General features: G+C 35.0%; 1 protein-coding gene across 2 annotated transcripts in view; it reads right to left on the bottom strand.

Moving 5' to 3' along the window:
• Positions 1-25,618, bottom strand: part of AGTPBP1 (ATP/GTP binding carboxypeptidase 1) — a 132,112-nt gene that overhangs the window by 7,932 nt on the left and 98,562 nt on the right. For both annotated transcript variants that reach the window (XM_072959195.1, XM_031676616.2), the window contains exons 18-25: positions 23,823-23,910; positions 20,585-20,729; positions 17,815-17,968; positions 16,565-16,745; positions 15,152-15,281; positions 13,982-14,113; positions 9,289-9,465; positions 5,990-6,150 (exon numbers count right to left, since the gene is read on the bottom strand). In XM_072959195.1, the coding sequence (XP_072815296.1) occupies positions 5,990-6,150; positions 9,289-9,465; positions 13,982-14,113; positions 15,152-15,281; positions 16,565-16,745; positions 17,815-17,968; positions 20,585-20,729; positions 23,823-23,910 (1,168 nt within the window). The remainder of the gene's footprint in view (positions 1-5,989; positions 6,151-9,288; positions 9,466-13,981; positions 14,114-15,151; positions 15,282-16,564; positions 16,746-17,814; positions 17,969-20,584; positions 20,730-23,822; positions 23,911-25,618) is intronic.

The following is a 25,618-nucleotide window of genomic DNA, read 5'->3' as shown; positions in this document are numbered from 1 at the left end:
GAATAGGTGAAACCACAAAGGCAGAGAGCAAATCAGTGGTTCCAAGGGCTGGAAATGCTGCTTAATGGGTGTGACAGTCTCCCTTGGGGGTGATTAAAACAAAAGTGCTGGCACTAGACAGAGGTGACTGATGGCTGCACGACTCTGTGACACACTAAATGTCATTAAACTGTTCACTTTAAAATGGTTAATTTTATGCTGTGTGAATTTCATCTCAACTTATAAAAACAGGTCCCAATGCTGTTTGATTATAAGCTAGTAGGCTTTATTTAAACACAGGTATATTTTTATTACAATAAAACACTGCATAGAGTTTAGTATTTTTCAACTTGACTCTCCCATAATGTTCAAAACACACTTAAAACCACATGCCTAATATCCTGAAATTTAATCACCTCACAATATCCTAATGAGAAGTACTGTTAAATGTTTCATCAGTTCTCAAATGAGGGTCCCTGAAAAGACTATTAAATAGTTCAGGTAACAGGTAGAATAGACTTATGCTAAGTTCGAATACACTACGTGGCTGTGTGGTCAGGCCGCTCTCTTGCTCTCCCTACATGCTCTGCTTGGTCAAGACCCTGCCTCACCCACATCCTGCTCACATGACTGACCTTCCCTCTTAATCACTCAGCTTAATCAGCAACTGGCTTCCCACCGCGGCCCCCCAGCCCCAGCCCCAGCTGGTGACTGTTCTTTTAGGTCAGAATGGTGCCACCTGCTAGTTTATCAAAGGGGCAACAAGGGACGCCCCTCTGCTGGTTATCCCTGGTAATCATTGAGCCGACCTGATGGCAACTCCTCCCCTAACTGGAAACACCCACCCCCACTCTAGCAAAGACTGCTGCCATGTCCTGCCTGCCATCTACTCTCCAGGACCTCGCATCGGACACGATTCCCTATCAAATAAACCACTGGAGTCTGTGTCGCTGTCTCTAGGCCCTTTCTTCCTTCCTGACTCTGGCAAATCACAAGGCTTGCAGACTATAGGGCACAGCCCAACAAGCTCTAAGTTTTTAAATGAGTTCTAGCCACGTTCCCAGCTTTGACCTAAAAGAAACACACCCCCTAGGAAAGACAAAATGCAGACATAGTGTTGTACGAAATGGAATTTTTATTATGCAACAAATACAACTGGGCAAAATTAAAATGATTTATGTGTGGTAATTTCCAACGAATGCCCTAAGAATATAAAACATAATTATTTTCAACCACAGGCATCACTGGAAAGGAAGTTCTATAACTTACGGTAAACACAGTAGATCTCAAAAGCCACTAAGGCAACAGAAAAAAAAAACTTTTATTAAAGGATAAACCCATTAAAAAAAGAAAAGCGGAGAGGAAATAATAGCAAAGAAGAGACATCAACAAAGTGTTGGAAGATGGGTGAAATTAATGGGCTTGAGTTCTAACTTGTTCTACTTTGCTAAGTATCCACAGGTGGGGAAGCCAAGAAGAAAATGCTAGTTTGTATTCCCTAGAAAAGTTCAGGAACTGAAGATAATGTTATCGGGGGAACTGAAAACAGAATTGGTTAAAAGGTTTTATAAAGAGCAATTAGACCTTTAGATTCCCTTGCTTGGGCCATCCCCTAGTTCAAAGAGATGGAAAGCTGACTTTCCAAAGACTTACCAGAGAGGCGATTCGCTTAAGGCCAAAAGGCAGAAATGGGGTGTAGGAGAGGAGAGTAAGGGAAAGTGGGCTCAAAGTAAGTCCTACTGGGCTCCCACAATGCTGGCTACTGGACGTATGCCCTTGCGCAATATTTCTCGATTTTTAAAAACCACCCTCCCAAGAATTTTTTTTAGAGTTTTTCCCCCCATCCCCTCTTAATTAACTACAATTAAGAACTGAAAAGATAAATTTCACACTTACACCCCACTGAAGAGAACACGGGTGAATTAAAGGTTGATTAGAAAAAACATCCAGAAAAAAAGCACAGAGACAAAAGGACAGAACTTATTCATGAGAGTGAAAGACACAGAAGATGCAGTGAGAAAGTCAAACTTAAAAGTAAAGTCTTCTAACCAGTCAGAAGGCTTTTGGAGCAGAGGAGGCAAGAGATGATGGCAGCCTGGACCACTGTAATGACAGAGGTGGTGAAGAGAAATACAAAGATCTCAGAAATATTTTGGGGGTGGAATCAAAAGTCCTGGGTGGCAGACTGGATTAAGGGTAAGGGAGAGAAAAGGAGATGCCAAGAATAGGCTTATCTGACATAAGCAAATGGGTGGGGGGTGGGTAGATATGGATGAACAGGTTTGAGAAGAGGTAGGGGAATGAAAGTGATTTACCTGATACAGAGTTCAAAATAACGGTCATAAAGATGCACACCAGAGTTAGGAGAACAATGCATGAACAAAGTGAAATTCCAACAAAAAGATGGAAAATACAAAAAATTCCCAAACAGAATTCACAGAGCTGAAGAATATAATAACTGAACTGAAAAACTCAATTCAAGGGTCCAACAGCCAACTAGACCAAGTGGAAGAAAGGATCAGCAAACTTGGTAAGGGCCATAGAAGTCACCCAAACAGAGCAGCAAAAAGAAATAATGAAAAAGAGTGAAAATAGCTTAAGATATACATTGTAGTTCCCAGAAGGAAAAGAGAGAAAAGGGGGCAGAAAGTTTACTCAGGAATTGATGGCTGAAAACTTCCCTAACCGAGGAAAAGAAATAGACATCTGACAATCAGATCTAGGAAGTCTAGGGAGTACTAAAAAAGATAAATCCCAAAACACCCACATCAAAACACACTGTAATTAAATTGTCAAAAGCTAAAGACAAGGAGAATCTTTAAAGTAGCAAGAGAAAAGAAAACCCGTTACATACACAGGAACCCAGATAAGACTGTAACATTTTCAGCAGCCACCTTGCAGGCTACAAGGGAGTAAGATGATGTATGCAAAGTGCTGAAAGAAAAAAAACTGCCAACCAAGAATAGTCTACCCGGCAAAGCTATCCTTCAGAACTGAAGGCGAGATAAAAGTTTTCTAGATAAACGATGAAGGAGTTCATCAGGGAGTTCTTCAAGCTGAAACAAAAGGCTACTAACTAGTAACGGGAACATATATGAAAGCATGAAACTCACCAGTGAAGGTAAACATACAGTTCAATTCAGAATGTTCTAATGTTGCAGTGGTGATGGGTAAACCACAAACCTAGCATGCAGGTTAGAAGACTCAAGTATTAAAAATAGTTACAGCTATAACAATTTGTTAATGGATATACAAACCAAAAAGATGCAAACCGTGACATTAAACATAAAATGTGAAGGAGGGGGAAGCTTTGGTATGGATTTAAAGTTAAGTAATTATCAGCTTAAAATAGAAATTTTAAATTTAAGATGTTTTGTGTAGGCCTCAATGCAATGCCAAAACCTACAATAGATACACCAAAGATAAAGAAATCAAAGCCACCACTACAGAAAACCATCAAGTCACAAAGAAAGAGAGCAAGAGAGGAAGACAGGCACAAAGGAATTACAAAACAACCAGAAAACAACTAAATTGGCAATAGTAGGTCCACACTTCTCAATAATTACTTTTAATGCAAATGGACTAAATTCTCCAATCAAAAAACAGTGTGGCTGAATGCATAAAAAAACAAGACCCAACATATGTTGCCTACAAGAGACAACTCATTTCTCAGACTGAAAGTGAAGTAATGAAAAAATATATTTGATGCTAATGAAAACGAAAAGAAAGTAGGGGTAGCTATACTTATACAAGGAGGGGGAAAAAAAACAAAAAGCCAGACTTTAAGCCAAAGATGGTAACAAGAGGAGATAAGGCCATTATATAATAATAAAAGGATCAATTCATCAGGAGGATATAACAATTGTGAATATTTATGCACCCAACATAGAAGAACCTAAATACACAAGGCCAATATTAACAGATCTGAAGGAGGGAACAGACAGCTATACAACAACAGCAAGGGACTTCAAATACCCACTTTCAATTTGGATAGATCATCCAAGACAGAAAATCAGTCTGAAAAACAACTGGAATTAAACACACAGACCAGACATCCAACAGCAAAAGAATACATATTCTTCTCAAGCACACACGGAACATTCCAGGATAAATCATATCTTAGGCCATAAACAAGTCTTAATAAAGTTAAGAAGAATCAAATCATATCAAGGCCAACCACAATGACATAAAACTAGAAACTGTTCAGAAAAAGAAACTGGAAAATTCACAAATACATGGACATCACACAACATGTTCCTGAACAACCAATGAGTCAAAGAGAAATTTAAAAAAATACCTTGAGAGAAGTGAAAATGGAAACACAACATACCAAAGCTGATAAGATGCAGGAAAAGCAGTTGTAAGAGGGAAGTTTGTAGCAATAAATGCCCATGTTAAGCAAAAGGAAAGATCTCGAATTTACAACCTACTTTTACACCTCAGGGAACCAGAAAAATGAGAACTAAGCCCAGAGTTAGCAGAAGGGAGAAAACAACAAAAATTAGAGCAGACACAGATGGAACAGAGACTAAAAGACAAGAGGAAAGAGAATGAAATTAAGAGCTAATTTTCTGAAAAGATAAAATAGATAAACTGTTAACTAGATTCTCCAAGAAAAGGAGAGGACTCAAAAAAATTAAATTATAATGAAAGAGGAGACGTTACAACAGATCTCACACAAAAAAACAAAGGATCATTAAGAGACTACTATGAACAAATATATACCAACACATCAGAAAACCTATAAGAAATGGAAAAAATTCCCAGAAACATACAGCCTACCAAGACTGAATCACAAAGAAATACACAGAAAATCTGAACAGAACAAGTACCAGTAAGGAGACTGAGTCAATAATCAAAAAGCTCCCAACAAAGACAACCTCAGGGCCAGACAGCTTCAGTGGGGAACTCGACCAAACATTTAAAGGAGAAATAATATCAATTATTTTCAAACTTTTCCCAAATTAGAAGAAGAGGGAACGATTCCAAATTCACTTTACAAGGCCAGCATTACTCTGATAACGCTGTATACTTTAAATATCTTACAATTTTATTTGTGAATTTTACCTCAATAAAGCGGGGGAGGGGGGAGAACAATGCATGAAATAACTCTAAAGGAGGCTTCTAAACATCACTGAGAACAACCGACAATCATATCTGGTTCCATCATTTAGCAAGTGCTTTGAAGTGTAGAGAATTCAAGTGATCACTGTCCCAATTATCGCTATAAACAACAGAGTTCCAACTGACGTTTTACTATACTTAAACTGCTAAATATACATGTATATACATATATGATACATATATATATACATATACCAGAGCTTGGCAACGAAATAACAAACCTGATGTCACTGTCTAACGACAAAAATCATGAGCGTTCTAAAAAACGGAACTTTTCTTACCCATATGTATCAAACTATAAAAAGCTAAACTCTGGTATGATAATTAAGAATTATGATACTGAATTATCTCTGAGCCTCTAACAGATCAAATTTTAGATACACTGAATTTTAGGAGCAAAACTTCACCTATTTAGAAGAACACTTGGCAGATGTAGTTAAATTTTCAAAGGGACACTAAATTAGCTGTTTCTAGTAGATGTAACCAGAAGGTTATTGGAAAGCCATCTGCTGTGTCGAGGTTATCAACAAGATTTCTTTTGAAGTATGAATCCTATCTCCGCATCCTCTTAATTTACATATTATCTGATATGAGAAACTGTTTTCCACATTGCTTAATTTTGGGTTAAAAGTAAACCATTAAGATCACTAAAACAGTATTCCAAATATAAGGATATTTCATTAAAATTTCATCCAAATACCATCATTAAAAGAATCAAGAATATTATCACATTTTGGAACAAACACTAGATGTGCAAGTTTGATTATATTAATTCTAAAATGCTCTTGGCTGTCAAAATTTCTGTGCCTTTCCTCCATTTAGCTAATTTAATAAAGTCTAACATTATACTGCCGTGTAACAGAAGAATAAAACAAGTGTGTCTTACCTAGTTATTTTGCAGCTCGATTCCATCAAGTCATTTTCAAAGTCGAGCAGGCTGGAAGGCAGATTATATTCCAATGGGGATGTCAGTCTTTTCAAACGCAATAGACCAACACAAAATTTTGCTCCCATCTCTTCCAATTCTCGAGTACCGATCTGTAAACCCTAGGAATAAAGCAATATAACATGTAACTGGGACGTTTGCTCTCCTCTGGTTGTATCTCATTAAAACTACATAAAAGGAATTTATAACTATATTAATAAAATAAAAGGTTGGTACTTTGTATGAACCTAGGACTCCACAAACACATTGTCTTAACATAAGATTATTTTGGGTCACTTTCTTAAAAAACCATTTATGAAATGTCAGCTCTCATTTACTGCATGCAAACTATTTTCACCAACACATTAGGGAGGAAAAAAATAGATAAACATTTGTGGTTAAGTTATTCTTGGCATTCATGTGTGAAATTATATTTTCACAAGATCTTGCTAGTACTTCTCGTAATCCACTACTTTGGATGCCGATGGTGAAATATTATAATGTTACAATCAAGGCTCCAATTTGCATACTCAAACATTACTTTATAAATACTTTTCCTGCATAATAAAAAGAAATGAGTAAGTAAAAAACAAACAAAAAGTAACTATGTCAAAGAAAGACTCAAACAAATCTAAGCCAACAAGACAGCAGTGAGATAAGTTCTCATGTTCCATGTCAGTTAAGGATGCTCATTTCACACTGTCTGCTAAAGCAAAAACAAAATTTTACCACAATCCCTATACCCCTTTTTAACGAACGGTTTCCCAATAAACAACTTAAGATCTACCAAAAGTTAAACAAAACCACATAAAAGGGATAAAGATGGATTGTAAATCAAGACATTGCTTATCATTTAATTTTCAGATAAAAATGAATCTCCAAAATGCATGAAATCTTTAAACCAACAAAAGCTGCGGGTATAGCTGGGAGCAGGTATCATTCAGAGCACAGGTGCTGGAAGACAGCTTTCGGTGACCAGACCAAAAGCACATGGTAACTGAAGAAATAAACTATAAAAACTGTGAGTTACTCTACACGTAGCACATGCCCTTATAATAATGATCAACTGAACGTTTAAACAGTTTGGCTGTCTCCAAATATTCCTGGGAATGTTACTCAACTGACTTTGTTAGAAAACGCATTTGCCTTCTTCAAAGGTTTAGGAAGGCTATGTCTGTTTCTGAATTAGTTAATCAAAGATAAAAGTAAAGAACACTGACAGCCTAAAATTCAGCAATATAAGAACATTCTTGAGAGTGAAGAGACTTGTTTCTTATAATATTATTAGACTCACATACTTATTAGTTAACATTAACAAGTTTCAAAAGTATACATTATGTGTGTGGGATAGATGGGGGCATATGGGAATTCTGTACTTTCTACTCAACTTTGCTGCTTTTAAAAAGTTTATTAATAAAAAAAGACTTGCAAAAAGTATATGTTATGATCAAAGTATTGATTTTTATATATAAAAAATTTAGCTTATTACTATTAGTAAGAGACTTCTCCCCATAAGTTTTATATCTGTTACTTTATCAATGAAAATCATATAAAATATATATCATATAGCAATGTAAATCATATAAAAGTGAAATGACTATTAAGTATCCATTTTATTTTTAAAAGTTTATAGATTTACTTTTTAGAAAACCGGTCTAACATTTTTTATGCTTCAAAATGTATCTCAGCTATTTTTTTTAAATGGGTTTTTCCAATGACCAAATAAATTTATCAAAACAGAAATAGGGCCCTTTAAAAAACTCCAGTGAAAGTCTATCAGTGGAATCCAAATATAACAAGAAAGCGCTGCTGTCACTGCACCACCAATGGCTTCAAGGGGCATGCGGGTCTCAGCCTCCCTGACTTCTCTCCCCACCCCCACAGGCAGCTCCATAGACACCGATGTTTTCAGTTGCCTTCTCCAGCCTGACTGCCCAAGTCTGTTTTCCTAGGAACTACCTATGGTCCTTTACGAAAGTGATCCTCCAGCTGCTTCCCATGACACACACGCACAGTCCACCAAAGCAGTGGCGGGGAGACGAGGCTTGGGCTGGAGGACTCATGCTACTCTCACCACTATCCTGCCTTTGGTAGACGAGGAGGCACTGTTTCAAAATATTTGGAGAGAATTCAAAAGACAGCACATTTTGGAAGAACAGTATACTGGGGTCAACCTAAAATTTGGGGAAGAGTCACTCTATAGAAAGTACTAGAATCTCATTAAGTTCAACCCATCCAGGCCCCAAAAGTTTGAATGTCGGTTGAAAAATCCATACAATTTTCTTCAAGTTTGTTACAGACTGGAAAAGCCATCATTTAGGCTCTCCACTTGAACATTTTGGCATCAATTATAATATGCTACATTTTTAATACTAACCAATTGGGAGATTTTTAACTCTTTCCAAACATAAAGCTATAACTATCTTTACACGAGGTATATGAAAATCACTGAGATTCAGTTTCCTCTTGCCCCTATCAAAAACCAGAACAAAATAAAACAGAATGAGTGGAATAATTAGCATGACACCCAAAAATCTCTCTGTGGCATGGCAAGAAAAATTAATATTCAAATCTGCAGCTGGCCCAATTCACTGTCAATTAAATTCTCAATCCTTAAAATTAAAAAATTCAAAGTCACCTAACATTTCATTAGTCTTTAATTTCAAAAATTAAGTTTGAACTCTGGTTGTTCCTAATAAAAGCCTGTGGCACCACAGATGAGGGGTCTTAGCAAAGAAAAAAAAATTAGTGAAGGGATATGCATTTAAACGTCACACACACACAAAATCTAAATATAAAAACCTTCATAAATAAGTGTAATGTTCAATAAAAAAAGTTTAAAAAATAAAATAAAATAAATAAGTGTTATGTACTTATTTCTAAATGCATAACAATATCCTTACATCCATTCAATTAAAATGACAAACATGTTATTAATAATGTTCTACTTGCACAGCTCATTATAAATTACTAATCGTTATTTCAAGTGTACTACAGTGTGCTTTCTGAAAAACAATGAATGTAAAAAGACTCAACCAAGACTTCACAAGGACCCCAAAGCAAGCTATTTAGTTCAGAGAAGTAAAAAAAAAAGACAAACTGTTCTTAAGATTGCATATGATTCAATTCCATTATTGCAAATTACATACAACTCAGTATAACAAACATCTCATTTAATATATACTTGGAAACTCCTGGGGTATACGTGAAAGGAAAGTCAGGCAGTATTTTTTATGGCCAGAAGTCCTGAGTCGTTTTACCTTGTATTTTCCCTGGTCACAGCCACACAGAGTACTCTCCATGGTGTAGCTCCTCTGTACCCCTATCTCTCTCCAAACGACAACACGGGCTGTAGATTCTTTAGATTTTTCCACAACGAAGCTGCAGCTGCTCATGCAAAATGCTGGGGCAATATGGCTCAGAATCTTAGGCAAAGCCTGCAAAGACAGAAATGAGAAAGCAAGATATTTCAAGAGATTCCTTTTTGGGGCATCTAAAATGTCTTTAATTTTTAAATTTTGAAAATTTTAATGGAAGTATAGTCATTGGAGCAGAGTCAAGGGGATCTTGCTACATCCCCTCTATTCAAAATATCAAAATAATTCTCTTACTAATTTAGAATTTTCTGCTTTCCTAGACAAATAGTCATCAGAAAGTAGAATGAAAGAAGGGATAATGTTCATAGTAGCAACCAGTAAGTGGAATAAAACCACATAAGAAAGCCATGTTTAAAAATACGAAGAAAAACATTTTTTTGAAAATGAAGAAACTTTAGTCATGAAAGATGACTTGACTAAGAGATTTAACACTGTAAACGTCAGTCACCCCTAAATCAATCAACAAAGCTAAGACAATCAGAATCTAAATGCTCACTACATTTTTGCAACTTAAAATTATTCCCAAGTTCACCTGAAAATGAAATATAGGCGTACACCCTAAAGAATTCTGAAAGAAAAGGCTATGACGAGAAACAGATCAACAGACATTAACCTAAATGATACATCTGAGTAAATTAAACGGTGATACTGGTGTAGGAATAGATATATCTTTGGAAAGAAAGTTCAGAATTAGAACCAAAGGTATTTGTTAAAATTAGCATTATTAGTAGTAAAGAAGATTGATCATTCATGAAATGCTGACACAACTGGCCAGTCACTGAGAAAAACCAGCTGAAGTCACTCTCCATTAAATTAAATCAAATTAAAATTAGACTGAGAATTTCAACTTAAAATTAGTAAGTAAAAATTTTAAATGAAACTAAAAGCAGTAAATATGGAACTATACTTTTAAAATCTTGGGGTGAGAAGTCTTTTTAAGCCTCAAAGCTCAGGAGACTTTTTTTTTAAAAATCAACAAATATGATAAAAGTTTCAAATCACATAAACAAAAAAAAACTTCAATATACTTGTAATACACATAAAGACTTCTCATTTTAAAAACAATTATAAATAGATGACCTGTACAAAAATAAGCAAAAAATATGAGCAAGGGCTATTTTTAAAAAGAGAGATCATAATTGACCAAATGAAAAGACACTTGACCCTATATATTTATAACCATAAATACGCAAACTGAAACCAGCAGAAATTTTTTTTCATCTGGCTAAGACGATATTTAAGATGTTTAGAGAAAAAGCACCATCATTCACTGAGGACTATTCATTTGCACAATCTTTATGAAAGATTTGGCAATACTAATCAAGTGACCACCAACCAGGGACACTGAATAAATCAATTTTGGTACGTCCATAAAATAAAAACCAAAGTACAAAATGGAAATCTTGTTTAATTCTCAAAAAGATGGAGGCAGATCCATATATGAGGACCCAAAAAGATGGCCAACAAACATTATGTGAAAAAAAAGTTGTTGAGCGTTAAAAAATATAAAATAAAAGCAACAAAAACTTTATACACAATGTGTCCATCCATCTACGGATGAACGTGCTTCTAAGGCAGGCTTCACAATACACATGATAAAAGTGATTAATTGGTGTTTAATAGAGGGAAGATGACTTTTACTTACCAATTTATAGCTCTGGAGCGTTTCCAGTTGTCATATAACTCTAATCATTTTATTTATTTGGGAAAGGGAGAGAAGAAAGAGGACACCAAAAAGAAAATGTGCTTTGACATTCTGCTAAGGGCAGTGATATGTTACTGAAATTTTCTTGGGAAAATAACTGGCTGCTCGTTTAGGCATAAATATAGTAGAAGAGACACTGTGCAGAATGAAAAGCACACAGGATACAAAGCATCTCTTTTCAGTCCTAGGCAAACCCCAAGACACACCCATACATGTGGAAACAAGGTATGTAACAGCTTGATAAAATCTGCAGAGGAAGGAGGCACTGTTTAATAAATGGTGCTGAGAAACTGGTTATACGTGGGGAAACCAGAATGAGATCCCCACGTTTCATATAAAAATAAATTCCAAATAGATTAAAAATGTAAACCTGAAAAGCACCACTGAGTATGAAATTTGCTGTGGGTATGTCATAAACGCCCTTTATTAAATTGAGATACTTTCCCTCAAAATACCAACTTTGATGAGAGTTTTTATCATGAATGGATGTTGAATTTTTTCAAATGGTTTTCCTGCATCTACTGAGATGACAATGTGATTTTTATCCTTCCTTTTTTAGCGCAGTGGATTACAACGATTGATTTCCTTTTGTTAACGTGGTGTCATGGTGTATGGTCCTTTTTATATATTGATGGATTCAGTTTGTTAATATTTAGTTGAGGATTTTTGCATCTATATTCACCAGAGATATTGGCCTGTAATCTGTTTTTTGGCAGTGTCCGTCTGGTTTTGGTATCAGGGTAATTAATGTTGTCCTCATAGAATGAATTTGGAGTGTTTCTTCCTCTTCATTTTTTTTTTTTAATAGTTGAAGACGGATAGGTATTAACTCTTCTTTATATGTTAGACAGAATTCCCTTGTGAAGCCATCAGGTCCCAGACTTTTGTTTGCTAGTAGATTTTTGATTACTGATTCAATTTCCCTACTAGTGATTGGTCTCTTCAGATAATCTGTTTCTTCCTGATTAAGTTTTGGAAGATTGTATGTTTCTAGGAATTTATCCATTTCTTTCAGGTTGTCCAATTTGTTGCCATAGTGTTCATAGTATTCTCTAATGATTTTTTTTGTATCTCTGTGATATTGGTTGTAATTTCTCCTCTTTCATTTATTTTGTTTATTTTTCTACCTCTCTCTCATTAATGAGCCTGGATAAAGGCTCAATTTTGTTTATCTCTTAAAAAAAAAAACCCAGCTCCTGCTTTCATTGGTCTTTTTTTTTTTTTTTTCGCAAGAGGGGTAGTTTCAATTTTGTTTCCACTCTCATCTTTATTATTTCCTTCCTTTGGCTAACTTTGAGCTTTGGTTGTTCTTTTTCTAATTCCTTTAGATGGTAGGTTAGGTTGTTTCTTGGGATTTTTCTAACAGGATTAAAATACAGAAATCTGTTGCTTTTCTGTACATTAATAATGAACTATCATTAATTCGGGAATCTGAAACTAATCCCATTTATAATCACATCAAAAAGAATAAAATATCTAGGAATAAACTGAAAGATCTATACTCTGACAATTAAATTACTCTAATGAAGGAAACTGAAGATGATACAAAGAAAACAGGAAAATATCTGCAGTCATGAATTGGAAAAATTAATATTGTTAAAATGTCCATACTACCCAAATCAATCTACAGATTTAATGCAATCTCTATCAAAATACCCAGGACATTTTTCACAGAAGCACAACAAGTAATCCTAAAATTTATATGGTACCACAAAAGGCCCCCAAGTAGCCAAAGCAATCCTGAGGAAAATAAAAAATCGGGAGGTATTACACTTCCTGACTTCAGACTATACTGCAAGGCCACCGTAATCAAAACAGTATGGCACTGGCACAAAAACAGATACGTTTCAGGATCAATGGAACAGAACAAAGAGCCCAGGAATAAAGCTGCTAACATACAGTCAATTAAGCCACAACAGAGGAGGCAAAACGTACAATGGGAAAAAGATAGTCTCTTCAACAAGTGGTGCTAAGAGAACTGGACAGCTACATGCAAAAGAATGAAATCAGAACATTTCCTTACACCATATACAAAAGCAAACTCAAAATGGATTACAGACCAAAATCTAAAACTGGAAACCATAAAACTCACAGAAGAAAATATAGGCAGAACACTCTGTGATGTAAGTTGTAGCAAATTTTTTTGAATCTGCCGCTTCAGGCAAAGGAAACCAAAGCAAAAATAAATAAATAGGATCTAATTAAACTTAAAAGCTTTTGCACAGCAAAGGAAACCACTGACAAAATGAAGACAACCTTCAGAATGGGAGAAAATATTCACAAATGGTATGACCAAAAGGGATTTAATATCCTTAATATTACAAGGATGTATAAATGTTATACAAACAGCTCATACAATTCAATAAACAAACAAACAAAAAACAACCCAATTAAAAAATGGGCAAAGGACACGAGTAGACATTTTTCCAAAGAAGATATATGTGAAAATGTGCTCAACATTGCTAATCATCAGGGAATTGCAGCTCAAAACCACAGTGAGATATCATCTCATATATATCAGAATGGCTGTCCTCAAAAAGAACACAAATAACAAATGTTATCGAGGATGTGGAGAATAGGGAACCTTCCCACACTGTTGGTGGGAATGTGAATTGCTGCAGACACTGTGGGAAACAGCATGGAAGTTTCTCAAAAAAAAACTAAAAAAGAACTACTATATGATCCAGTAATTCCACTCCGGGGTATACATCCTAAGAAATTTTAGAAGAAACATTTAAAATGCAAAATCGAAAACAAAATAACCAAATGGAACAAGTTACTGGATCTGAGCAGTCATATTAAGTTAAGTTATTTTCTGTAGTTTTATGCACGTTCGAAATTCAAAATTCCCTCCTTAGCTGTAATAATTACCCTGTATCCCACATCTTCCACAACATCACACGAAGCTGCATTGTCACTGGTGTGCCACACTGTCTCTTTGATGCTGCATCCATACATAAACACATTCTTCTTTCGGGAGTGGCCATGATAATCACAATAAACCTTGAAAACATAATGTATTTTAAAAATTAAGACCATTGAAATTCATATATTGCCAAGTAAAGCTGGTTAGTATCAAACCAATAAACAGGTCCGCGTTCCCTGGTCCCTTTACTGTGACTGAGCCACCATTTAACAAGTAGAATCAATAAAAGTAATAATACATATCTAGTTTTGGAAAGGATCTACGAATAATTCTAGAGTGGCTAAATCCTTTGCAGGTCCTGCATCAAGTCACGAGTTCCGCTCTTTCTTTTGTATCTACTGTTTATCATTTTAAAAATAATAAATTCAATTATAGGTCAAATCTACAGCTGCACTCATCACTGCCCCAAGGGTTGTTAAAATATTTACCTAATTTAAAAGAACATAAAAATGCTCCTATGAAAAATACTTTTTTAAGGGGGTATGGTTTCAAATTAATTTTTAAGATCATCATTTTAAAAATGAAAAATGAAGGACAGGCTTGCATGCCAATTTTGCCCCTCTGCACAGTGTCCTATCTTCCCCAAAGGAAGATTACCTCATTTAAACACTAATATAATGGACACACTCTAAACAAAAGCTGCCAAAAACAGAAGCAATACATGAATATATAGTGCAGGAGAGTCTCCTACCATGTCTATACCATCTTTCCCACAGGCACACTCGAGATCTGCTTGAGAACAGGCTAAAGAGCTCAGAAATAAGCATCTACTAGTTTGAGAATCTGAAAGATACATACTTTTACCTCAATCAGACAGTGACGTTAAATACCTGAGACTTACAACCAGGAGTTGCCAATATTCATAAATGAAAAAGCAAAGTAAAAGGCTCATGAGAATTATAAAAATTAAACCTGACGAAATAAGAATACGGATAACATCATATGAATTTTACACCGTAATTAATACAAGAGTGACTGATAACAAAAGATATTTTAAAGAAATTGCTTTTGAAATTAACACACAGCTTTTATAACTAGAAAATAATGTACAAAATATTAAGTAATTAATCAACAAAACCACTTCTTTGACTACACAGACAAACAGTGCCACTTACCAGCGGTAAACGCTTCACAGCAGCCAAGTACTGCAGCAGACCCTTGGCGTGGTAAATCGTTGGATGCAAATCTGGATTTGGACTTTGCCACTGTCTATTCAAATCCTCTCCACTTAAAGAACACCGGTGACTACACATATGTAAACGTAACAATAGACAAACACTGTCATCAATAAGCTCTTCCATAAATTTGATTTAATTTTATGATTCTATTCCACTAAGTATGTCAAGTATAAATGGTGGGCTCACCAGAATGGATACTATAATATCACTAAGTAAACATTTATTAAGCATTTGCTATGTGCAAGATCTTGTATTACATGCATTTAACTGTGGTAAGCTTTTAGTTTTATAGGTCAAATTTTTCAAGCTATAGAAAAAAATTCTCCATTCTGGGTTTTTTTTTCTATACTCCATAAAATTTATTCATGGTCATATTTTCCATTCTGACAACATAACAATCATTTCTTATGCTAATATTCTGTATTTCGGTTATTAGTTATTATTATAAATGCTGTCTGGGCCCTCCTTCCAAGAAAGTATATAGAGTATACACTCCTCTAAAAATTCAAATACATTTCATTTAATCGTAGGCATTAAGTAGTAAAGCCACTGAGCAAAAATTTAAGCAATCAGACAGTGATAAGAGAAATATAAACAGAATTCTAACTGGTCAATAAATCTCTGATTTAAAACTAGACATAAAATCTCATTTTAGTTCCATAATCATAACATAGTACCTAAAAAGAAATCATTCTATTTTTAATTCAAAAATTTCATAAAATATGAGAAATATTCATGTACCTTTGAATAAATAAAACATGGTATCCTTGACTTTGGAGATGTCCATGATCGCTAGACTAAATCCTACCTTTCAGAAGCACTAAAGAGATCTTGGTCTAATTGACATAATAAATAAACCATACTAACTATAAGCCACCTCCACTTAAAAAGAAACCTTCCAGTGTCTCCACTCTAAAGAATTCCTCCTCATACCACGGAGGGGTCAGCAGATGGAACCAATATTCCATGTCAGTGGAAACAGATCCCAGAAGATTCTAAATCTTGGAACAACCTAAGATCATGCCACTGACAAACTTAAAAAAAAGAAAGGACTATAAGGGGACATGTTAAAAATCTTTCTCATATGCTAACACTGTGATTTTTCTAAAGCAATTCAAGCTAGACATACATTTTATGAAATCATATTCTCACAATTAGACACAGAATTTCTCAAAATGTCATACCACTACTAGTATACAAATTGCATTTTCATCACAAATTTTATCTTAGATTAATTGCCCACAAAATTTCTTTTTGTTCTAGAAAAACCTGGATGCTACTATTTCAACAAGTGTATACAGAACAGCCACAAAAAATCCATAATATTTCTATAATTCTTGCTTAACTTACTTTCCATTGATGACACCATCTGGATTTAGCATAGGGACAATTTTAAAAATATAGGATTCTCGTAAGCTCTGAGCAGTAGGGTTATTACTCATGAGATACTCCAGTGTTCCTTTCATTACCCAACTTGCATTAGTTTCTCCAGGATGTACCCGAGCAGATAAGAAAATGTAAGGGCGGTTTCCTAAAGTACACATAAAACCTCAAATTAAAATGAACAGGTACCAAAAGTCTGTACGATGTTTGACTCTGGGGCTTGAGAAATACTTCCACTTCACTGATCAGTTGTGAACACTGATGTAACGTCATGGTGGCACGCACTGTGCACCTACCACGTAGGAGCACTGCACTAGCCCCACGGAGAAAACAGAGGCAAAACCCGCACAAGCCACGTCTTCCATGAACATAACCCAGCGAACAGTATTTGAATCGCTTATTTATTTCCCAATGATTAATCTCATATGTAAAGTTAGTTCTTAACTATCGTCTTGGTTTCATGAAGAACAAGTAGCTGGAGAAATACAGATGAAATAATTTATTTTTCATAAAGTCGTGGGGAAAAGAAGGAGCATATAATTTTATTTCTCTCGCACAGTCACTATGATAAGCACAGAAAAGAAGGTATATCTGCTCAAGAGATTCATAAAGAAAAATATTTTTCACTATACAGTTAGAAACACAAGTCTGCAAAATAATCATTCCATTCATCTGCTCATATTTGCACGCACAGCAAGCTCTTTCTCTTTCCTGAAAGTATTTTATCTTCTTTTCAAAATTAGAACAGTTCTCTTATTTTTTTTTTAATCATAGCTGTACTTTTGAAGCAATTTTTAAAATATAAATGGCAGGGGAAAACAAGCAGCTATTCAGTACTGGTATCACAACACTCGATAGATTTCTGGCAGTTTTATTTACACATAAGATTAGTTGTAAATTGTTTAATTGATGGTATTGTTACAGGAACTCTTAAGATAAGTTGTCGTATTATGCTTTGGGTATGACTTCTAAGGATAAGAACTGCAGAATACCAGTATCAAAAGAGACCTCCCGGAGCATCTTGGGCAGCTCCCTCATTTTCCAGATGAGGGGACCGGGGCCCAGAAGCAGGCCCAGGGCTAGGCAGCACCGGGACCAAGACCAGCACCCAAGCCTTCTGATGCCTGCTCCTGGTGTTACCCACCTCGCCGAGTACACGTGAAGCAACGACAACCAAGTAAGCAGGACTGGCATGTGAGAGAAGGAAACAAACTTACTGAATTGACAGATGTGTTCATAGTAATTAGACTCTGGCATTGCTGTTATAGTCACCAAGGGACAGCTGTTTCCAGACAGGGTTTCACACAACACATCTTTCCGAAAATAGATTTGCTGAGGATTGTGTGCGGATTCCAATTTTTGAAGATGCATCTTAATAAAAAGTTAAAAGCAAAGTATACAATCATTAAAAAAAACCCCTATGAGAAGTAGAAATAAGTGCACCCAGATGTCCACATGACTCAAAGTGAATCCAATTCCTAACCCCGTCTCTGAAGCCCTCAAGGGTCCAAACACAGTTAAGTGTCAGTATTGGGGGAACTTGCAAAAGGGGATAGATATCCTTGCTCATTAACTGGGCAATAATACCAGTGGGGTCAGCGGCAGCAGCCTGTAACAAGCACATTATTATTTCTGCAGCAAAACCTATGAAGAGTCACTCTAAGTGGAATCAATATTCTAAATAAGCTCACATCAATTCAGGCCAGGCTTTGCTGCCAAATGGGTTATGAAAACGTTTTTATAGCTTTCAAAGCCTTCTGAATTTTGAAATTTTATGACTGTAGAACTGCAACAACAACCTAAAATATGGAGAGTGAAAATCATGTGGCACGTTTTTAAACAATTTTTCCTGATTTCAAGATTAATACAGACTCATTATAAAATGTCTCAAAGAGACAGAAGGTACAAGAAGAAATTAAAAACACCCATAATTGCATCACCTAGATTACTACTAACAAAAGTCAACGTATATAAACAATCATATGTACAATTATATGTAATTACATATAAGACTTTATCATCTGATGTTATCACTTAATAATTTATACATACACTTAAGTATATTCATATTTATACATGCTATACCACATCATTAAACATGTTAAATGTCTTTTGAAAATACAAGTTTTAATGGTTGTAGTCTATGGTTACACCAGAAATAAACTGTTCCGTCCCTTATTTTAAGATACTTAGCTGGTTTCCAAACTTTGGCCTATGTTCATTCACATAATCATGATTTACTGCACAGTCACTATTTCAGGGCCTGAAACTGTGCCCTCTGGGGATACAACAATGAATAAACGGACCCTAGCCTAGAAAAAATATAGAGCGCTATGAAAACTTATAATAAAGGTAGAGGAGACTTGCCGAGGCTGGGCAGTGAGGAAGGTCTTCCGGAAAAAAATTACACTTAAAGTGACATCCCAAGGGTGAGTAAAAGGGATGGAAAGTGTGCTGTAGGCAGAAGGAAAGTACACAGGAAGACTACAAAATAAGAAAGAAGAAGGGCATTTCAAAGACCTGAAAAAGATTCATGAGAGCTAGACCAGAAAGAAAAGGCAAAAAGTCAAGAATTTAACACAGAATGAAGGGCCTGGCAGATCAGTCCTTCCCAGAGCAGTGTTTGTGCCACTGGGTAACATTAACACAATTAAGTGACATGTGAACAATCTTTAAAAATGTTTAATAGATATGTATCTCACTGTGAATTAGGAAAAAAAAAAGTCTAGCACATTAAACCTGTAATTCCACAGGTATTAACTTTGGATGAGGATAATCTTTAAAGAGTGAAATATTTTAAAGTCTATTTAAAGATAAATATTAAGTAAATAGCAGCTCAAACAGTATGAGGAAATGGCAAACAAACAAACAAACAAACAAAAAAAACTATGTGAAGGAGTAGAAAAATGACGAATGAACCACGGTAAGAATTTTAGACTTCATACAAATGGCAAGGCAAATTACTAAGGGGTTTTAAGCAGGGGATTTATACGATTAGATTTGCCATCAAAGAGCCCTCTTGCTACAGTGTGGGGATAAACGTGAGTTCTAGGACACCAGTTATAAAGAGGTCGGCAGGAGTCCAGGTGAGGAATAAAGGTAATGCCTGGTTATGGCAGTGGGACTGGAAGAAAGTATGGAAATTTGAACTATATTAAAAAGGTAACATCAGTAAAGGACAGTAACATAACCATGTAAATGATAACACTACGTTTCTGATGCTATGTTAGTCACACAGAAAGAGAAATGATTATACCTTCACTGTGGGTTGTAACCTTATTAAAATAAAGTGAGCCTCATTTAATGCTCTCAGCCTTGACATCTCTTCTGCTCTATGGACTATATTTTCCTCTCATTTTCTTTTGTCTAGTGATTTGGAAGCTTGTTTCTAATCACAGTGCTCAAATTTCTTTCTGGGTAAGATGATCAAATCCTTGATCATTAGGACACACATTCTGTTCTGAAAATAAATCTGCCCCAGGAATTACTTGAGTTCTTTGTTTTACAATGCAAATAATCAAAAAATCTCAAAAGAACCCACAAAACAACTCTTACACCCCACATTCTAAGCAATCTGGATCTAGGACTCCTTATTAAACCATTAGAAGAAATGAATCCCCCACAGAAAAACTTAAATTGCATCCATATTTTTCTACTGTTTTCTGTGAGATTCAATGCTTCTCATTAAACAAGTGGAAATCTCATCTAGTTGAAATCTGTAAATTGTGATTTCTAGATTTTTACCCAAAGATGGCAAGTAAAAATCATGTCAAATTTCCGGAGTATTTCTATTAAATAAAAATAAAGACCGCATTCCCATTTTACTTTACTGATTACAACAAATATTGTATTAGTTCCTGAACCTGTAAACACTGGATCTTTTTTTTTATCTTATTAAAATATTAATTAAAGCAATGTTTCTTCAGTTATCTGACACATACACATGTAACACAATAACGGTCCTAGTGCAACTCAGTGAGTTCTCACCTGCAAAGTCGAATATGTGTACGGATAGTGATAGGCAAAGTAGCACACATCATCCTTATGCGGGAAACTGACAGTGAATGTAATTGTGTAGTAGGACTTCCCCTTCTGCCCGCCTGCAGCAACCGAACTTCTTGAGAAGTGATTTCTGCAGTAGAAGAGCATAAAACGTGTTTATTTCATCCACACCAAAATTCTGATTTTTCTTGCTATTTTATTAAACAGAATTTCAGGAAAAAAAGAAAAACCATCATTTGTAAAAAGTGTAACTTAAATACCCTTAAAAAATAGACTTGGTATTAATAAAGCAGTTAATTGCTATCAGCCAACATCATTACTTTCCACTCCTGGATTTATGAATTAAATAGTTACTGCTCTGTACGTCAGTAAAAGTTTTAGATCCCCATTCTTTGCTAGCCATACACATAACTGGATCACCAATGGCTGCGACAACCGTTAGATGAAAGGCTGACGGATCAGATGACAATTCCTGAATTCACTAATCAACTTTAAGATTACAAAAAAGAAATAACCAGAGATTATATGCTTCCTGATGTGATGCAATAGGAATTCCCTGCACCATCTATGAAGGATTCTCATCAAAAATCAAACCTAAAGTTGATCAGGCTTCTAGATCTAACTACTAGTTTGTAAGAAATTGGTGGGATAGAAGAATTCATTAACACCTCAGGGCTGAAATCAGCAAAATCCAAAATGTGGAAAATCCTGCATGGTAAGTGAATGATCTAGTTTCTTCAATAAATAAAGGAGAAATTTAAAAAGGGGAAAAGGAGGCCTATAAATTGAGACTCAAGGGACATACCACAAAAATCAAACGCAATGTGGGGTCCCTTGGTTGGACTGATTGAAACAAACCAACTATAAAGTAACATTTATGAGACAGCTGAGGAAATCTGAACATTGCCTGGATATTTTATCATATTAAGGAATTTTCTTCGGTATGATAATGGCATTGTGGTTAAACTGTCTTAAATATGTATCTCTAAAAGACAAAAGCTTTTGAGATTTTGTGGATAAACCGTATCTGGAAATGCTTTAAAAAAATTCAGTGTGGAAGGAGGGGCGAACGTGTAGCTAAAACAAAACCATGTGCTGATCACTGTTGAGACTGAACGATGCATACATGGGGCCTCACCGTCCTGTTACCTGCTTTTGTAAATGTCTGGAGACTTCCCTAATAAAAAGTTTTTAAAACCACATATTACTTGCCAGACTTAAAATATCACTGGCATATAATGACCTAAAGATGCCTTTGTCTGTCACCTTAATTTCTAAAATTTCAAATCACTGGGTATTGTTTAAGCCATGAACTGAAGGAAAATCCAGGGCCTCTAGATTATTTACTCATGCACAAAGGCATTCAAGGTAGAGCACATTCTTAGAACTAGTCTGGGATCAGGATTTCTAATACAATTTTGTAAAAAATCAAGCTTGTGATTAATGAAAATAAAAGAACATTGACCCAAAACAAATTAGATCATCTTTATTAACTTAACCACTATATCTTGACTCAATGACAGAGTGCTAAGGGTTGAGGAAAATTCAAAACGAGGTCTAGAAGTACATCCTGCCGACTCTTTCCCCCCCAAAATGTAACATCTAATTGAAGAGGTATTTGTGCCACCAGACTACAGCTACACCACACTACGGCCACACACGGCAGTCCATAGGTTATGTCCTCTCATATACTCATGGAAGGCAGTTTAATTCTCATTTTAAAGATGAGACAAACAAGTATGAGAGGCCTTGGCCAACACGAAGTTAAGAGACGATGCAAAAACAGTAGATTTTAATCCCCACTACCTGGATTTCAGGCTTGAGGAAAGCAACTAGAACAGCGCTTGTTAGGTAGAAAGTGGTTAATATGTCTCTGTTGAACTGGCCTGAGTTCCAATCCCAGCTCTGGAAGTAGCCAAAAGAAAAACATAAAACTAAACAGACAAAAAGCCTTGACATCACATCTTACATAGAACAACCCTCTGTCATGCTTTGACCATTCACTTTACAGTGTGCAATCACTGATTGATGATTTCTACTGTGCAAAAGCAAAGCATGAAAGAAATAACACTTTCTGAGAAAAAACTGTTTCGTCCTTTAACAAATTAAATCATTCTGCCAAAATCTAACCAAGCACTTTCCACATCATCACTTCCTCACTCCAACTTTATGAGAAAGAGATAAATGATGAGAGTATTTTTATACTAGCCTAGCATTAAAAGAAACATGAAATTTATTCAGGGGAAGATAAATTATATATAAACTTTTACTTCTGTTCCTCATTGATTTACTATTTATTTTGCTAATAAAAGGGGGGAATCCCTACTGAGATGAAGTCCAAGGGACATTTCTTTCTGAGGAAGTAACAGTACCTAAGCCTTAGGTTTTTCCAAAGCCATGACTAAACCGTTAAAAACAGCTTAATGTTAGAAGTCTTCCTCCTCCAACTGACAAAACTAAAAGAGAAGGGGTACTAGTGCAAGTTAATAAGCACAATATAAAACATAAAAAGTCAAAACCCACTAAACAGAAGTGCCAGGATTAAGACGAACGACAGAGAAGAAACAGGGATGTCTATTAACAGAGGAACTGGTGGATGAAAGTTATCTTGAAACATATTACATGCAGAAACAGTAAACGTAGGAAGCAAGGCATACGATAACCCTAGATTACTTGGACGTGACGTTGAAAAACAGTCCAGTTATTCCATGGAAGCAATAAATGATCTCTAGTACGTATTTCTAACTTGATAAATAACCACCTATTTGACGTCAAAGCTGAAATAAAGTAACTGTGGAATACAGCTCCAGGTAAACTATTTTGGAAGTTAAAATGAGGCAGACATTTGCGTGCAGAAAAGATAAGAAGTATACTTAATATCATCGGAGCAACCAAAAAAACCACTGTAAATTATTTCCTAGAATTTCTAATTTCGGTCTTATTCAATGAAGTTTTCAGAATTTTAAAGTTAAAACAGTTGAAGACACATTTAAGTAGGGGAGACAAGATTTGGACTGAAGTCTGTCTTTCTATAAAACATACTTTATTTCCACTAAATATGCCCCTTAAATGGATCTCAAATTTTAAAAACTCTGTTAGAAGTAACACTAAAGCATATCGCCACAATGCAAAGAACACAATAACTCTACCTTTTAAGTTGAAATAGGATGAAGTTAATATTTCCTTCTGTAAACTGATGTCCTGTTATTCTCAGAATACTTACTTATAGTAACAAATGTCAGTCCCCACACGAATCCACCATGGTCTGGCATTTAATGCTTCCTGAACTGAATACATGAGCGGTTGCATACCTTCAACAGGGAGAAAGGAAAAAAAAAAAAAGAGAGAGAGAGAGAAAATTCTTTTCAGAATTTTTTGAGTTAAAAATTAATCTTGCCATTGTAAAAAGCACCAAACATTCGGGAGAGATAAAAGAAAATACATTTTAGTTTTTTAGTATATATTTTTTAAAAAATCTGAGATCTTTCTTTAAAATCTCCTTAATCAATCAACAATATGTTCTTATTGCCAGTTTTAAAAAAGTAAAATGAGATTGTATGTTCAATGAGTGAAGTCATTAAACTTTTTTCTATTACCTTTCCTTATTAGATCAGTTAAAAAAAAACAAAGAACATATATTATATATAAAAAAACAAGGAATGTATGTTATATATATTATGTATATTCCTTATAACAAGTGAAACAGACAAACACATACTAAAAAGTAAGTATGATCACCTCTCTAACTCTCCACAGATTCCATCCACACTGAGGTAAGGAAAACAATGCCACCAAAATGGCACGACTGCTTTCTTCCACAACCTCCTCCATACAAACAGGTATTTATAGCATGCATGGGGGAGCAGGAGGGAGGGGGGAGGAGGCAGGACTGTTAACAAACACAGGATTAAATAGTATATTTTCTAGGGTAGTTTTAGAAATATACTTTCCACATAAACTTTAAAATCACCTTACCCAATTTCATTAAATAATGTACTAGGTTTCTAACTGGAATTAATGAAATTCATATGTTAATCTTGGAAAGGCTGACAATTTTTATTGAGATATAGTTTGACTTTCCTTAAATCCCAACTTAACGATAAAATCATTTTCTTCCTGCAGAATCATTATGTTAAACTTCCGAGTATTTTCATCAGTCTTTAATAGTCTCTTGGGTTTTCTAGGCATGTAAATCATATCATTTGCAATTTAAAATATTTTATCTCCTCTTTTAGTATTTGTATCACTTTATTTTCTGCTTTTATTGTATTGAGAGACATGAAACAACATCAAAACAATTCTGAATATTGCCATAAGAACAAAACTCTACCTTGTTCACAATTTTAATCAAAATATTTTTCTATTCAATGTAATATTTGCCAATTGTTTTTCACAAACCAACTTTATCATATTTAAATAATAAAAAGAGCTAACACTGAATAATTTATATGTGCCAGCCACTGTTCTAAGTCTTTTTACGTATGTTAAGCCATTAACTCCTCATCACTACCCTCTATGGTAGGTGCTATGGTTATTCCCATAGCTGGAGCAGTTTCTTCCATAATTTCTATTAAACTTAAGTGTTTTAATTAGTTTATCAAATTTCAGCATCCACTAATAGAATTACATGGCTTTTCTCCTTTAACCTGCTGAGGCAGTAAATTACGTTGACCCTAGCATTCCAGGAAAATGCTGTTCTTTTACTGGTAATGATTAAATTGACTAAATTTCATTTAGAATTTTGCACCTAAATATTGGTCTTTTATTTAAAAAAAATACCTTTACCAAGGATTGGTATAAGAGTACACTAGCTTCAGAAAATATATTTTAAAACTGTCCATCATTTATTGGAATAAAAGCACAATCTAATTTTTTAAAGTAAAAATAAGTCAGCTAGAATATCATTGTGATACGGTGACTAATATATTTTTATTTCCTTTTCAACAGTTTTAATCTGTTCAGAATCTCCACTTTTTCCTATTTTCAGAATTTCTATGTTTGTTCCATTTCTATCTCGTG

Source organism: Vicugna pacos, chromosome 4, assembly GCF_048564905.1.
Source record: "Vicugna pacos chromosome 4, VicPac4, whole genome shotgun sequence".
Classification (NCBI taxonomy): Eukaryota; Metazoa; Chordata; class Mammalia; order Artiodactyla; family Camelidae; genus Vicugna; species Vicugna pacos.
The sequence above is the reverse complement of the archived record's forward strand: the minus strand, read 5'-3'. Positions and strand labels throughout refer to the sequence as shown.